Consider the following 13,951-nt stretch of genomic DNA (forward strand, 5'->3'; position numbering starts at 1 on the left):
AGCCAGAGGCAGGGAGTCCGGAGCCATGCTTGATTCTGAGAACACATCATCAACAATGTCTAATACAGGAGGTATTGCCAAAGGCCTATTCTGAGGAAGAAGAAGGAAATCCCTAAGCCTCTTTTTTGATTCAGAGAAGTCCTGACTCTCCCAGTGAAAATGTTCCCTTAAAGTATGCAAAGTCTCTCCAAAAGAGTAATCCTCAGGAGGAGAAGCAGATGGGATGGATTCCTCTGCATCAGAATCCTCATAGGGTGGAATAGAAAATTCCTTATCAGAAGAGGAATCTGAAGAAATGAAAACCTGATCTTAAGATTCATAATCAGTGCCTTGTCTAGGCCTCTTAGCAGGGGGGGGGGGGGGGTTAGGAACCCCAGATCAAGGTAATTAAATCCTCAGCCATTTTAATCATCTGTTTTTTAGGCATAGGGACCTGAGCACGTGGCTCATGTGTCAGTGGTTTACACATAGAAGTTGTTTTTGACCTTGTTTTTGTTGCTGGCATCGGTTTAATATAAAAATGTTGAGGCCTGAAAACACCCTCAGAAGCCGGTGCCTGCTCAGCGGCTCCAGACCCATCCAAGGGAGAGACATCCGCAGATACAATACTCTTGAGAATCTCGCAGCTTACCGGACTCCAAATGGGTCTCGGTAGAGGCCTGCGACTCAAATGTAGCGGGTATCAGAGGCTGCAAAAGCGCCTCACTGAGTCCCGGCGTCCCGGCGACTGGCTTAGGAGAAGCTTCGTCATCCGTTTTGGACCTCGATGGTCTGTCTCTGTCGTTTTCCTTGCGTTTTTTGTGAACTCCGGTAGTCAGATTGCTAACCGACGACATTTCATGTTAGTTAAATCTTGAACCAAAATATTTAGAAGCAAAAATATACAGACGCTTAATAGTGCGTTGGTTAAATTTAGCACAAAACTGACAGCAAGGTACGTTGTGATCAGGGCCTAGGCAAGGAATACAGTACAAATGAAAATCCTTATGAGGTATTTGCTTCCCACAAGTAATGCAATTATTAACTTTTACTGACATCGGTAAGGAGCAAGAAAAAGTTTCCCCAACGGGGTACTTAGCTTTAGTTTGAAGACTTCGGTTCTGAAACTCGAATATGAAAATTTCAGGAGTCGGCCGACAGGCACTTGCAAATTGCTTCTGCTTCGGGCACCGTGCGGCAAGAAAGACTGATTAAAATGGCGTCGGCTGCATGTTTTATACACCTGACTACCTGACGTCATGGAAGAGGAGACGCAGGACCCAAGATTTTGTTATTCAGGCCGACTGAGGGCAACCTGCCAGCAGATTACCCAAATGTAATGACTCCAACAGTGAAACACGAAGAACATCTACTCTGCTGGATATAGGATTACCCCGTGTAAAGGAAGAATTTCCTCCCACTGCCACCTGTAACCTTGAAGAATGATCTTCAGAACTTTTGTCCGAAACTATCTGCTGCCAAAGACAAAAGTGGAGATTCAGACTTCTGGTAAGAAAAGGGACCTGCTGAGGGGGTGGGGTATAGGGGCAACAAGGTCCCTTAAATAGTCTGACTTGTTGAACTATGCTTGGTTTTTGAGAGGGGGGTTCAAGAATTCTTTTTGGGCCTCCCCTTGCCATTTCTTCTTAAACATATCTTTACCTGCATTTTGTTGAGAAAGTATTTTTGTTTTTTTTTTGTTTTTTTGCCATGACTGAATGAGGGGTTAGAGAATCCCTTTGAAAAATTGGAAAAGGAGGGATGAAAATCCTAAGAGCTTCCATATATAAACTTATCCCTTTCATCAGACTTTTTGATCACCGCTGTAGTAGAATGGCAAAAACTAAACGTCTATCCAAATGAGAACTTAAAAACTCAACTTTATCATCTGGGAGGTTCTGAGAATGCATCCAGGACAAACCTCTTCAAAACAGTACCAGTGGCCTGGTAGATCAACTGAGTCGCACAGACACACACACACACACTGAAGACAATGAGTAGCGACTTGTATAATAGAATAAACATTTAAAGCAGATGCTTCCACAAAGAAATTACAAACAAAGCACTGCTCAAACTTTCACAATTAGAACAAACTAACATATTAGCCTGGCCATTCAAAATTCTGAAAAATCAAAGCTGCAGAAGCATACAGTTTTTCCTAGACGTATCAATAAGTAAATGTTTAGCAGTAGTACAATTAACTAGAGCTATATCTGCTTTGGTCAAGTTTGAGAGGAGTGAATAAGAACTTAGACTGAGGAACCTTATACATCACATCTGCTTTTCAGGGGCAGCTGGCTGACTGTTAAGAAAACTGAAGGCAGTAACACACATCCTATAAAGGTGACAGACCTGAAGGAATAGCTGAAGGTGCTGGAAACACATTCTGTAAAAGGTCATTGTAATTTCTGAGGGGCTAAGAGGTCTCACTGTTCTACCACTGAAAACAGTGGCACATTCTGAAAAAAAGCCTTAGAGAAAAAGCACACCTCCCCCTCATAGGGGGGAATCAGAAACTGAGATCACCTCCAAGTCTGAATCAGAAATCTAATTAGAAATTCCTGTAGCTGTCCCTTCATCTTCCTGTTTAGATTCAAAATCTTGAATCTCTTCAGGAAAAGGGGCATCCCTATTTAGTTAAGACGAATCAACAGCCTGAAATAAACATTTTGCCAGACCAAATAAATTACTCATGTCCACAGAAATTTGGGAAGGAGAAGATACATGTTTAGTTTTTGCTTTCTTATTAACAGAAAAAAAAGTGGCCGACTGTGTTATTAATGACAGTAGCAGCTTCCCAAGGGAAGGGCACAACATTATGTCAAAACAGAGAAATCATAGTGTTTCCTCTCCCAGGACCAATAAGAGTGGCTCTCCCTTGCCCACTGAGGGGACCTCGGCAGCTGCAGAGGCTGTTGCTAACCCCTACTCCATAGTGGCTGCAGGTGCTAGACCACAGAGATCCGGGATAAAAGATGAATGATCTGAGGTACAATCAATGGCCACAGCACCCAACCTTCTCAGGTTGCAAAGGCTGTTTTGCTGGAAGGACCAAACTTCGGATTGACAGTTTGGAGCTTTTTCCTCAGGGAAGATAAACAACAAAAGCTGGTAAAAATGTTTAAGTCTTTAAAAGGCACTTTCACAAGGGAAAAAAGTAAAAAGTACTTAAAACACTTTGCCAGGCTCAAAAAAGTGAAATAAAAACAGTTTCTCTGCAGGGAAAAATGCTGTTTAAATACTTTAAAATAACTTTTACCGTCCCATAGCTATTCTCTCTCCACTCTCCAAAATACTGGAGAGATGCATACATTTCTCAGGTCTCAGACTACCTTCCTTACTAACAAACCGCCTTTTCAATACTCAGCATGGTTTCCGACCAAACCATAGCACCACCACTGCCTTACTCTCCTTTACTAACACTATCCTCTTCAGCATAAAACCAGTGGTTATCTCTCCTCTGCTACTTTCCTAGACCTATCTAAAGCATTTGACATGGTCCCACACAAACAACTCATCTCTGTCCTCAATAACCTATCCTTTCTCTCAGTCAGTCACCAATTGGTTTCAGAGTTACCAGGCTGACCGCCAACAATCCGTTGTATGGCAGAATGACATATCTCCCCAACTACCTGTCTCCATAGGGGTTCCCCAAGGATCCATCCTTGGACCCCTACTCTTCTCTGTTTTCACCAATAATCTAGCCTCTGCCACCAAACATGGCACACTCATACAATATGTAGATGACTCAACCATCATCTGCTCAACCAAGTCCCTACCCAAACTGCAAAAAGTCACAGGAAGCCTTTTCCTCTGTTGAAACTTTATTATCCGATGACCAATTAATACTCAACCCAAACAAAACTAAACTACTCATCTTCCAACCCACCAAACATACTCAAAACAACTCTCACTTTAACATCACAGCAAAAGACAACACCACTATATACCCAACTGAACACACCAAATTGCTAGGAGTGGAAATAGACAATAAACTAAAATTTGACATTCACATATCCATGACCATAAAAAAAGTCCACAAAAAACTAGGAGCGTTACACAGAAATAAGCAACTTCTCACCAAAGCAGCAAAGATTTCAATAGCAAATTCCCACCTTATCTCCACACCCTACTTTATGCCTCTCCAATATATACCAACCTAAGGCAATGTGATCTAAACATGCTAGAGACCTTCTACAACAAAATCGCCAAATTCGCCACAGGGGCATCCTACCATAGTCACCACTGTCTCTCACTTGCTGAACTGGGCTGGCTTGAACTCCCTCACCTCCCTTCAATGGTATCAACTCTCACTCGCCCACAAACTAGTAAACCATCCACAAAATGTCCCATCCCTCCAGAATCTACTCCAACCCTATCGCACCACCAGATCACTAAGATCCAGCAGCAAAATTTGCTTGCAGATCACTAAAGCCAATAACTCTGCTGGTGAAACACTATTCTCTTGCGCCACAGCCAAATTATGGAACTCCCTCCCACCCACAATTACCTCTGTACCATCATGCGCCCACTTCAAAACTTTACTAAAAGCACACCTAAAAACATGCTGGCTATGCCCTTGCAACTCCCACTCTAATATCACCCCCATCCAACCACTACCTTTCTTCCCACCCCACTAACTACCTTGATTATAGCAAGCTCAGATTCTCATAAGCCTAGTACTTATTATACAGCAGGAACTTCTTATTTTAACATTTGTTAATGCCTGTTAGGTACTTCGCAGATAAAGAGTATAGTTGTCTACTGATGTACTATGTTCTTCATCTGTAAATATGTTTGTAATTAATTGCTATGTTAAATTGTTAATCGCTATGTAATCCAGTGTAACTACTGTCTGTTTATTTTAACTGTGGAGCTTTTCTCCCCGGGCCTCCGCTGAAAATGGACCTACGCCCAGTCTGACACTCCCGGACAACAAATGTAAATAAATAAACTTTTAAATGACAAGAAAAGAGCCTTCTCATTTAATAGTAGTCTAACAGCCATTAAAACAAATTCCTATCTTTAAAATAACTTTCATGAACAGAAAAGTGTTAAGAAACGTTTTTTTTTAAATGGAAGTTTTTCCCCCTAAGGGAAGTTATCTGTCAAGTAAAGGAACAGCACAAGCTAACTGCTGATCCTCCAAAGCCTCAGAGGAGCATACTCTTTAGCAGCAGGAAAGTTCTGAAGGGCTCAGTGCACGAACCTGTCTTTTTAGTCAGCTCAGCTCAAGCTGACTAATGGTTTGGGTATGTGGAAGGTGCCCTTAAGCTATAGAACCTCTCCAGCTGTTACATGCTTGTAAGGATATAAACCATATAGCCAGTGCTACTGCAGCAGTGAACAGTATGATGAATATACCCAATTTACAAGGGAAATGAAAGGCATAGGTAATTACAAGATAAGTGAGATGAAAAAAATCAGGAGAAGAGAAAAACGAAACAGGTTAAAGAGACTCAGTAATAGACTAAGATTAGTTTAACAAATGGAGCATTAACATAGAGCTGGTTATGCAACTTAATAATTAAATTAGGTTAAATCAGATTATTACTGTAAATAAATTCAGTGGATAAACCTCAGTTCCAATGGAAGGAACAAAAGTAGCAGATCTCATCCCAAACTCCAAAAGAGTAATAAGAAGTGCAAAGCCATTAAAAAGGATTGTGCCTTGTAACAATCAAGAATATGACGACTACAATATACAACAAAACAGCAGAAATGCACAAGTGCTGCAGTGCCACCCAGAAACACTGCAATAAAAAGTGTAGGACGAATGGGGCAGCTGTCACAGGTGTCAATGTGTAAGGGGTTCTAGACATACAAAAAAATGGCAGCTTGCAAGCCATCAATAAGCAATCACAAACAGACAGTCTGCAAACTGTTGAAATGTTCTGCTTTTATAAAGGCAGTAAACTACCTTTAAAAAAGCATATAGTTTTCAAGATGCCTTTAAGTGATCACAGCTGTGATTATATCAGTTAATGGCAGCCTGTAAAACAGCTAAGTCATTACTGTGTTTTTTATCACTCTCAACCATCAGCCCCTTCCTGGCCAATTAGCCGGTTTGCCCATTAAAGGGGTGAATGTCAACTGGGAGAGACTGTCATTTAGGCAGCTATGTGGGATTTATCTCCTTGGCATTGTTTCTTCTGTGGCTACCTACCTTGTGGAGTTATATGGGGGAAAATATAATGATCAGTTCACACTGATTGTCCCTCACTTTCACAAGGGCCAGTGCCAGCAAGCAACTCCACCCTCTCCCCTGAAGCAAATGAAGCAGCTTCCTCGGTCTCCACTAGAGAAAATGCACTTCCCTATGTGTCTCCTGCCCTCCCTCTTGGGAGATGCGAGTAGGCCACGCCTCTTCACTTTTCTTCATTCATGTCTGTCTTGCTAATTGAACCCCAGCTGCCTGGTACACAATAAGGGCTTCATCTGTCTGCACCACAAAACCAAACTGTTCTTAAAGTTTGACAGTTTACAAGATGTAATTAAAAAATTGTTGAAGACAGCAGCGAGGGTTGCTGCTACCAAGGATGCCATACTACTATGGCTCAGCTCTGTTCTTAACTGAAAGTTTCTATTCAACTTAACAGTATAGCCTGCAAGTAATCCTACATACTACATGAAATGTAGTTAGAACTTTTTCTGCTAAACCAAAAAAAATTCAGAAAACCAGCATCACTGAACAAGAAAGAGGAAAGCACAAGCTTTCAGTCAACACTACAGGCTATGAAGTTCCCAAACAGCATTTGATCCGGTCATTTAAAAAAAGAAAAATCCAAATCCTTCTAGGTATTACTGTTCTGTGAAGGCCATACATCAGTTTGTAAGCTAATCATCTACCAAATGCTGGTGTCTCAAACAGAATGCCCAGAGGAGAAGCACTTGGCTAAAATATGCAATAATAATGCTAATAAGGGCATAACCACTATGGTAAACGTTAGTAAAATTACATCATTTAAATTGTACTCTCACTGTCATCTTTCCATTCCTTCACATGGTAGTAATTAAAGTAACAGAAATTAAGAAAAAATAGGTACTTTGTACATATTTCAAAAAGCCTGCCTTCGTTGTTCCATTTCTAAATTTACCTGGAATCCTCTCTAGATCCGTGCTTTTAATTTGTTCATTAAACAGTAACGGCATAACATTAGGCCCATTAGGAGTGGTGAAGACTGTAACAAAAGGAAAGGTGAAAGTTAATAATGTACACCAGAACTCCTTCATGCAGTGTCAAAGTGTGGTATATATACACATTTCTTGCACTCAGCACCAGAAAGACCACTAAAGCACTTAATCAACATTTTTTTCTTTAGAATACTCAAAGCTGCTATTTAGTTTTCTGTTCAATCCATGCAGCTTATGCTTACAAGGTAGCATTAACTGCACACACTAAAAAAGAATATGTCATGTGACAATAGCAACAGAGGCTGTTAAAACAGAGTGTAGTGAACTATCAGGAACTAATACAAGGGCAAAGTAATCTGACAAAAACAAAAAGCTGGAAAGAATGAGTTGCACAGAAGAATATTGTATTGATGGACTACAGTTCTCCTTACCTAAAGGAGCAGCTATATCTTAGCAACCACACTTCGTCATTAAGATGAACTTATTTACATAAACCCAGTGATCCACATTAAAATGGTATGTTATACAATAGAAGAATTTTTATGGTAAACAGCACTGAATCATACTGTTCATTTAAGAATATATATCATGTGAGTATACAGAACTACATTGAGATCTTGATGTTTGCTTCCTGGTTAAAGTTACGAGTAGTAGTAGTTCCACATTTTGCCTTTTTTCACATTTTATTGGGTTGTAATCCTGTGCAAATATTTCTATGCACATATGGTACAAGCTGCAAAACCCATACAGAAAAGCAACATACTGTACACACCTTCCCACCATGAAATAACAATCATCTTTATTTTCCTACATTACTTCACCACTTTCCCAGCACACAGTATGAAAATTCAAAGATATCACCCATCCCAGACACAGTATTGAAAAAAAATAAAACTACTGGCTGGAGTGGAAATTACATTATCCTTCAGATATGTCAACAAAATGTAAAATCAAGACAGCCAAGAAACAATACTTGCCTACCTTTCCAGGTCTATCCAGAAAAAAAATCACATGTACTTATTCAACACCATGATCCAGACCAAAAAAGTAATGCTTCATTAAAAATTAAACCAATAATAGTATAATCGTAACTTCTGCTCTACCAAAAAAAAATGCATCCATATTTTGAAAGCATCATCATTATTCTTGACTCAGTCCATGTCTACCATCTGGCGCAAAAAATACAACCTCCTTGCCAAGTACATAAAAGAAACCAACTAATCACTACTAAATGCACAAAAATTCAAACAGAAGTCTGCTCCCCAACAAAAAAAAAAATCAGTCCGTTACAAAAACTATGCTTGTTACAGCATCCATTTCCTCCACAAAAATATAACACAAACTACTGTGAAAAGTATGCATAAATAAAAATCATACCAAAATGCTAAGTACATTAAAAGCTGCGAAATACAATGTGCTAATGTATATACTACTACTGTACTTGTAACATATAGCAACTTCTGACTTGGTGTCAAAACCAGAATTTTCTCAAAGAAAGAAAACACCTTCACTAGTTCTTACATCATGCCAGACAATGACAAGTGATCCGAGTCACTCAGAGTAAAGCACTTTCAAGGAAAAGCATTGTTTTAACTTTCAAACTCTTCAGTTAGCCAAATTTAAATAATCTTGCATATAAATAGAATTTTCACTGCTATGACAAAGTTTAACCCACCAGAGACATTTGTCTTCTTAAACCCATTTTGCTGGTCTGCTTGGATATAGAGATTCATACAAGAAACAGAAGAAATACAAAAAAAAAAAAAAAAGAAGTCCAGGTAAACATGCTTTCGTATGTCATAGTCAAAGAGGTCAAAGTCATTTACAGTCTCTTGGCATCCACAGCAAGCCAGAGTGATACACAAATCTGTACTAGGTAAACTCAATGAAAATTTTGTGTTAAAAGAAAATACAATACGTGAGAAGGAATGCTTTCATAAAAGTGTATAAGCAAAGGGTGAATGTAATGAAGCATTTGTAAGGTGACTACATGATCTGGAAGAAAATCGTGGGTTTAATGGCAATATGAAAGAACAATACAATTAGGTTAGCTGATGCAGAAGTGTTAGAAATGTTACAGCATGAAGCTAAACAGCCAGATAGGCTGAATCCATAAGAAGGCAAATGGTACTTTAAAGATGTTAAATGTGATTTTAAGCAAAACAAACAAAAAAAAGTTATGTACTTACTACAACTTGGAATATGATCTACCCAGTGTCATTATTCACCACAGATGGGTGTAGGATTTGACCTCGGATCCAAACCAGCATTAAGAAAGACAGCTCCTGAGCTCAAGCTCCTCCCTTTCCCAAGATCCCTTGCTACCCACAACTCTCAGATGGAGTTTAATGGATAGAAAAAAAGAGAGCAGTGAAGACTGCCTATAAAATGGAAAGGGATACTAAGGAAACATACCTCCATAACTCCTGAGACACCAGGAGGAGGGTTGGAATGTGATGAATAATAAAAATGGATAGCCCAGATTCCAAGTTATAAGTACATAACTATCTGGTGCTATCCATGTCACTACTGATCAAGAATGGGTCAGAGTCCCCAACTATCAACAACCCTGTGAGGGCTCAAGGAAAGACATGCTGGAGCACAGAAGAACCAAAGGACGCCCTGCCCATAGACACCAAGTCTCCAACTTGTAATGTGTTACAAAGGTAGGGGATTGGGCCAAGTAGCAGCAGCACAAATATCTAAGGAAAGGCTTGCCAAGAGTGCAGAAGCCGTGGCCACCAACCTAATGGAGTGAGTGTGATTGTTCTCGTAAATATAAGCAATACAGCTAACGATCTAACGAGATATAGAAAACTTGGAAATTGCCTGACCTTTCTTAGCCTGAGAAAAGGCCACAAAAAGCTGATCGGATTTTCGAAATCTTTCTGTTCTAATCAAGTAGAAACATAAAGTACAGTTTTGTACCTACCATAAATGTAGATGTCCGAACTGGATAGCATCTGCAGTCATAACAAGTGGGTTGTCCTGTCGTCAGGCAGCCCTGCAGTCGGCCGGATTCCAAAGTCCGGGTCCGGCTTCGGCTGATGTCGCACTCCACCCGACGTCATCTCTGTTGGTCTTCGGGTATAAAAGCATCAGCCGACGCCATTTTTCTCAGTGTTTCTTGCCCCAGATGCCAGTAGCCCTCTTGCAGGCTAAAATTTGGATAGATGCCAATGTTTCCAAATAGATAGAGGTAAACACAACAATAAGCATATATGTACATATATACAAACAAATACACCATAAAAGACTCCCCCCCAACAGCTAGCTATTAGGAGGGTAAACACCCTAGGAGTACCACAGAGGGGAAGGAGGGAGGGTAATCCTGACTGCAGATGCTATCCAGTTCGGACATCTACATTTATGGTAGGTACAAAACTGTACTATGTCCTTCATGGATGCATCTGCAGTCATAACAAGTGGGTAGAATACCATAGCCAACTAGGGAGGAGGATAAAAGTAGATTATGGTGTGTTTAGGATCCCTTGCAGTACAGCAGTGGCAAACCCTGCTCGGGATCTGGAATATAGAGGCAAATTATAATGCTTGGCAAATGTATGCACGGAGGTCCAAGTAGCCGCCTCAATAATGTCTTTGGTTGCCACTCCTCGTAAGAAGGCTGTGGTAGTGGCTGTTGCCCTTGTAGAATGAGGTCTTATGTTCTGTGGAATTGGTTTTCCATGGAAGGAGTAACAGTATCGTATGCAATTTCCTATCCATTTGGAGATTGTCTGTTTGGAAATAGCTTTTCCTTCCCTTCCTGTTGCATAGGCTACAAAAGTTGGTCAGTCTTTCTGCTATTTTTGTTCTGTCCAAGTAGTAGCGTAGCTGTCTATGTACATCCAAGGTATGCAGTATTCTTTCCCTCTGTTTTGTGGGTTGGGAAAGAAGGTAGGTAGGTGGATTGCCTGGTTTAAAGACACTCTGGATACCACCTTGGGCATAAATGTAGGATTAGTCCTCATGGACACTCTATCTTGGTGGAAGATTAGGAAGGGTTGCACTGCCATTAAGGCCTGTAGTTCTGAAACCCTCCTTGCTGAAGTAATTGCCAGTAGGAAAGCAGTTTTCCATGACAGGTGTTGTAGGTCTGCTGTTGCTGCTGGTTCAAAGGGTGATAGTGTCAACTTTTCTAGCACAAAGTTTAAATCCCAAGCTGGTAATGGTGGTTTCCTTGGAGGTTTTACATTCTTGATTCCTCTGAGGAACTGCCTGAGCAAAGGGTGCGAAAAAACAGGTGGATCAAAGCTGTATTCTGCTGAAATAGCTGATGCATGTATCTTGATGGAGGAGTAGGACAGGCCTGAATGAAGAAGTTCGCCAGATACTCCAGAATGTTAGGCATATCTATGTTTGACACATCTTTTCCTCTTTCCGTACTCCAAATGACAAACCTTTTCCATTTTCCAGCATAGTTCCTTCTTGTTGAAGGTCTGCGTGCTTCAAGAATAATGTCTAACTCTTTGGGAAAGTTCTGGATTAGCTGCTGCTATGTGATGTTCCATGCAGTCAGTTGCAGCGTTTTAGGTTTGGATGTATGATGCTGTAGTTGTTCTGAGTTAACATCAAAGGCATCAGGGTATTGGCCACATATTGTTCGAGACATGCTCTTCAGTAGTGGGTACCAGTGTTGTCTTGGCCAGTTTGGAGCTATCAGGATTATCCTTGGACGTTCTTCCTTGATTTTTAGTAGTACCTTGTGTATCAAAGGAAGAGGTGGGAATGCATATGCTGTTAGGCCTTTCCAGTTGAAGGAGAGTGAGTCCACTTTCCATGCTAGTGGGTGGAATGTCCTTGTGCAGAATTTTTGAGCTGGTGATTGAGAGGTGATGCGAATAGGTCTATCTGTGGCATTCCCCATTTCTTCGAGATGGTCTTGAAGATGTCCGGTGCAGCTTCCATTCGTGGGCATCCAAGTGGTTCTGCTTAATATGTCTGCTAGAGTATTGTCTTTCCCGGTACAAATATTGCCTGTAACTGAATGTTGTAGCTGAGTGCCAGGGTCCACAGCTCCAAGGTCATTCTGCATAGGGGTATGAATGAGTGCCTCCCTGTTTGTTGATGTACCACATGACTGTGGTGTTGTCTGTCCTTATCATCAACTGGCCCTCTTTGAGAAATGGTTTGAACTTTTGGATTGCCAGTTTTACTGCCAGCATTTCTTTTAGATTGATGTGCAGGTGAAGTTGATCCTGTGTCCACAATCCTTGCACGCATTTGTCCAGCATGTGGGCCCCCATCCTAGGTCTGAAGCGTCTGTTGTGATGGTCTGGCTTGGTTGACATCTGCGAAAGGGTAGGCCTGGGTTTGACTGGCATGCCTGAGCCCACCATAGGAACTCCTGTTTTAAGCATGGAATTAGTGGGATTTCTGTTTCTAGACTGTGTCTGTGTTGGGACCATAAATTCTTTAGGTACCACTGTAGTTTCCTCATATGTAGTCTGGCAAATGGGACCAAGATTATGCATGATGCCATGAAGCCCAAGGCCTGCAGAACTTTTCTTGCTGTTAACTTGTTCAGTTTTGTTAGTGCCAAGAAGTAAAGAGGAAGTTCTCTTTGTTTTTCTGTAGTCAGGAATGCCATTTGTTGTACAGTGTCCAATTCCGCCCAAGAATGTCCTTGTTTGGGATGGTATCAGCCTTGACTTTTGTAAATTGACTGTGTATCCCAGTCCTTGTAGCAAGTAAATGACCCTTTGTAAATCTGCTGTCAGCTTGCTTTTGTTGTCCCCTTGTAGCAGGCAGTCGTCCAGGTATGGGTAAATTTGAATTCCCTGTAGTCTGCAATGGGCGATTACTGATGCCAGGCATTTTGTGAATACTCTGGGCAGTAGATAAGCCAAAGGGCAATGCTGAGAATTGATAGTGCTCTGATCCTGCAAGAAATCTGAGGTATCTTCTGCAGATTGGTCGAATGGGGACGTGCAGGTATGCCTCCTTGAGATCTAGAGTTACCAGCCAAGACTCCTTGCCCAGCATGGGAAGAAGTTGCTGTAGGGTCAGCATTTTGAATTTTGGGACAATGATGTATGTATTTAAGGTGGACAGGTCGAGAATTGGTCTCCAACTTTTTCCTTTCTTGGAACTAGGAATAGTCTGGAGTAGAACCCTTTCCTTGTTCTGCTGTTGGCACTCTTTCCACAGCTCTCATGTTTGCTAACTCCATTATCTGGCGTAGAGCCTCTGTTTTTGATTTGGAGGTAGATTTGGCATTCCTCTTTTGACTGGTAAAGTGTGGAAGTGAAACCGGTAACCTTGATCTATGGTTTGTAAAATCCACTTGTCTTTTGTTATGTAGTGCCAGTTCTTTGAAAATAAGGTTAACTTTCCGCCTAGAGGAGCTGCTATTTGTTCCCTGGTAGGCGGATTTAGGATTAAGTCACTGTGGTTGTGCTGATGTAGTGGCAGTGGCTGTGTCTGTGCCTCTGTTGTTACCTTGCCACTGTCGTCCTCTGTAGGCACCTCCTCTGGACTGGTTTCTGTCTCTGGAACGTCTATTCCTGCCCCTTTGAAATTTTGTGGAGTCAGGAAAGGACCAATTTTTGGCAGGCCAGTTCCTGCTAAACCTTGGGGGTTGAACCTGCAAGAAATCTTTAACAGTTTGAACAGATTTTGCCTTTTCTTCCATTTTCTTCATAACCTGCTGGGCAGGTGTACCAAACAAACTTGTCTTGTCCATAGGAGCATCTAGCAACTTAGCTTTAACATGATCCGGTAAAGCTTGTTCCTTTAGCCATGCATGCCTTCTTATCACTGTGCCTGTCATGGCTGATCTAAATGAAGCCTCCAGTGCATCATAGCCACATTTTAAGGAATGGTTGCTAACCTGTTG

General features: G+C 41.2%; 1 protein-coding gene across 2 annotated transcripts in view; it reads right to left on the reverse strand.

Moving 5' to 3' along the window:
- The window catches only part of LOC122790475 (zinc finger protein 521-like), a 3,214,752-nt gene that overhangs the window by 1,224,232 nt on the left and 1,976,569 nt on the right, over positions 1 to 13,951 (reverse strand). For both annotated transcript variants that reach the window (XM_044058016.1, XM_044058015.1), the window contains exon 19: positions 7,077 to 7,160. In XM_044058016.1, coding sequence (XP_043913951.1) covers positions 7,077 to 7,160 — 84 coding nt within the window. The remainder of the gene's footprint in view (positions 1 to 7,076; positions 7,161 to 13,951) is intronic.

Source organism: Protopterus annectens, chromosome 16.part0 (assembly GCF_019279795.1).
Source record: "Protopterus annectens isolate FY-2018-M chromosome 16.part0, PAN1.0, whole genome shotgun sequence".
Classification (NCBI taxonomy): Eukaryota; Metazoa; Chordata; order Ceratodontiformes; family Protopteridae; genus Protopterus; species Protopterus annectens.